Below are 2793 nucleotides of genomic sequence, written 5' to 3' on the forward strand. Positions count from 1 at the left end.
TGAATGGATGTTGCAAGTTGTTGGAGCTGCACCAGGATCTCATGCAAAGCACAACTACTTTGAGGTTTGGAGAAATTCACAGGAATACCAAGATGTGCAAAAGGAAATCGCCACCATGGAAACTGAGTTGTCGAAATTGCCAAGAGATGAAGACCCTGAAGCTAAATACACATATGCAGCTCCGATTTGGAAACAATACTTAATTGTCACTTGGAGAACTATCGTACAAGATTGGAGAACTCCAGGTTACATATACGCAAAGGCGTTTTTGGTTATCTCATCGGCTCTTTTCAACGGGTTTTCGTTCTTCAAGGCGGACAGGACGCAACAAGGTTTGCAAAATCAAATGTTTTCCATTTTCATGTTTTTTGTTCCATTCAACACCATGGTGCAACAGTTGCTTCCCCAATTTGTAAAACAAAGAGATGTTTATGAGGTTCGTGAATCACCTTCAAGGACATTCAGTTGGTTTTCTTTCATATCGGCCCAACTCACAGCCGAGATGCCGTATCAAATTGCGGTTNGTTATATGCAAACGCCGAACCTACTGACGCTGTTAATCAACGAGGTGTGCTTATGTGGCTTTTCATCAACTGTTTCTACGTCTACACGAGTACCATGGCCTTATTATGTATTTCATTTATGGAACTTGCTGACAATGCTGCAAATCTTGCAACACTTTTATTTACAATGTGTTTGAATTTCTGTGGTGTGCTCAAAACTGGTGATGAGTTGCCTGGTTTCTGGGTCTTCATGTACCGTTGCAACCCTTTTACTTATTTGGTTCAAGGAATGTTGGCTACAGGGTTGGCAAACACTTCAGCTGAATGTTCGAGTACGGAGTTGCTGACAGTTGAGCCACCCAGTGGACAATCCTGCTCATCATACTTGAAGTCATATGTTGAAACAGCTGGTGGCTACATTGTTGACACAGATGGGTGTCAATATTGCTCAATTAAGGATACCAATACCTACTTGGCATCAGTCAATGCTAGGTACAGTGAACGATGGAGAAACTTTGGAATTGTAATCTGTTTCATTGCCGTTAACATTATATTTACAGCTGCATTGTACTGGCTTGCTAGAGTCCCCAAGGGAAACAGAGAAAAGGATAGTAAGAATAAAGAAAAGAAGTAAAGAAGGGGTATTAGATTTTTATAGATAAAGTATTTTCGTTGACTAATAATATTTAATTTTTTTATTTTCGGTAAATGCGTTGTATATTCATCAAATACAGTTCACAAACTTTGAATCAATTAGGACAGGAAAGGTAGAATTTTAATATTTTATGATGTGATATAGAAAACAGAACTGCATGGATGCTGATTCAGCGTTTAGATTTATTTCGTAAGCTTTATCATTCGTATCTTCGGATTAATTTTTCAACCTACCGTTAGTGACACAAAACCCAAATTACTAATGTCGTTCTTTTTGGAATCTCAAGAGACTAAATAATACACCAGCAGTTCAGCTAGGTCTGTTTTGATGCTGATGCTTTGTGTGATGACAAGATTTGGTGGATTTTATCAGCGATTGAACGGAATTGGTATTAACTCCTTGTATAATAGCCATAGTTTCTTTCTTCTATAAAAAGAAATACTGGTTTTAGTTCTAGAAGTTTTTTTATTTTTCTTTTTTTTTTTTTTTAGTTTTGTTGAGAATATTTTAGTATTATTATTATCCGTAAAAGAAACAAAACTAAATAAAACAAAACTAAATAAAACAAAACAAAACAAAAATTAAACTTACTTTATTTCGTAATGGGGAAGAAGGGGGGTTGAAGGTTTTGTGTGTTTATATGTCATTTAATTTTATAAACCAAGTTTATTCCCCGTGTTCTTTGCAAAAGAAGAAATACTGTTATATTAGGAACCAAAATCATATCCTTATTGACTGTAAACGTCTTCCTAGAAGTGAATACTTTCTATTTTTCAAGATATACAAGGGAGAGGGGCGTTTGACTCTTTTCATTTTCTTCAAGTTTCCACGGTAGGTATTTATGAAAATAGAGAGGGTATCGGATATGTCACGCAAAGTGTACAGCGCCTACTTTCTCCTTTTGATTTCCTTGTCCTCTAATGAAATCCAAAAATAATGATTTCGTTGTGCCAATATTATCCCTTGTCATTCTTCTCAACACAAACTTCTCTTGGCCACTGCAGATACTTTGATTGCTGTTATTGTTCTAGTTTCGCTTCTAATGTTTGGAAAAAAACTGTTTTGTGTTAATTAACATATCTCCGGGTGCATGTTTGGTTAAAGAAAGAAAGGAACAATAGGCAAAATTGTTTTTACTATTTGATGAGTAGCACTGTACTATAAAAACAAATAGATGCCCTCCCTAACTTTATCCAGCTGAGACCTTTACATCGTAGCTATCAACTTCACCAAAATTTTCAACAAATAATGTCCAATAAAGGGGAATATAACGAGGACTCTTTCCACAAGTTGGAAAAGCAACAAACCTCTTCATCCTCATTTGAAGGGCATTCCGTTCACGAGTACACTGGATTTGGAGCACACGATGTTCACCAGTTGGCAAAGACATTAACAAATGAAGATAATAGTTCAGCCGCAAGTTTAAAGCGATATCTCACGCATATGTCGCAAGTGCCTGGTGTGAACCCAGTAGAAGAAGAGGAAGGGGATGAAAGACTAGATCCAAATTCAGACAGCTTTGATTCCAAGTTTTGGGTCAAAAACATGAAAAAATTGTTTGAAAAGCACCCGGACTATTACAAACCTTCGAAATTGGGTGTCGCTTATCGAGACTTGAGAGCTTATGGTACAGCA

At 36.7% G+C, this 2793-nt stretch overlaps 2 protein-coding genes across 2 annotated transcripts; both read left to right on the plus strand. All coding sequences in view use genetic code 12, as the record gives it.

Annotated features, from left to right (window-relative positions):
* CANMA_003602 (uncharacterized protein) lies at nucleotides 1–1137 on the plus strand (the record flags this gene model as incomplete). Its single annotated transcript, XM_051815792.1, has 2 exons — nucleotides 1–363; nucleotides 498–1137. Coding segments are annotated over 2 exons (1003 nt in total), but the record flags the coding sequence as incomplete, so codon positions are not given.
* A 1269-nt stretch (nucleotides 1138–2406) lies between these two features.
* CANMA_003603 (uncharacterized protein) lies at nucleotides 2407–2793 on the plus strand (the record flags this gene model as incomplete). Its single annotated transcript, XM_051815793.1, has 1 exon — nucleotides 2407–2793. A coding segment is annotated over one exon (387 nt), but the record flags the coding sequence as incomplete, so codon positions are not given.

The sequence above is a fragment of the Candida margitis genome, assembly GCF_024628925.1.
Source record: "Candida margitis strain CBS 14175 chromosome Unknown scaffold149, whole genome shotgun sequence".
Taxonomy (NCBI): domain Eukaryota; kingdom Fungi; phylum Ascomycota; class Pichiomycetes; order Serinales; family Debaryomycetaceae; genus Lodderomyces; species Lodderomyces margitis.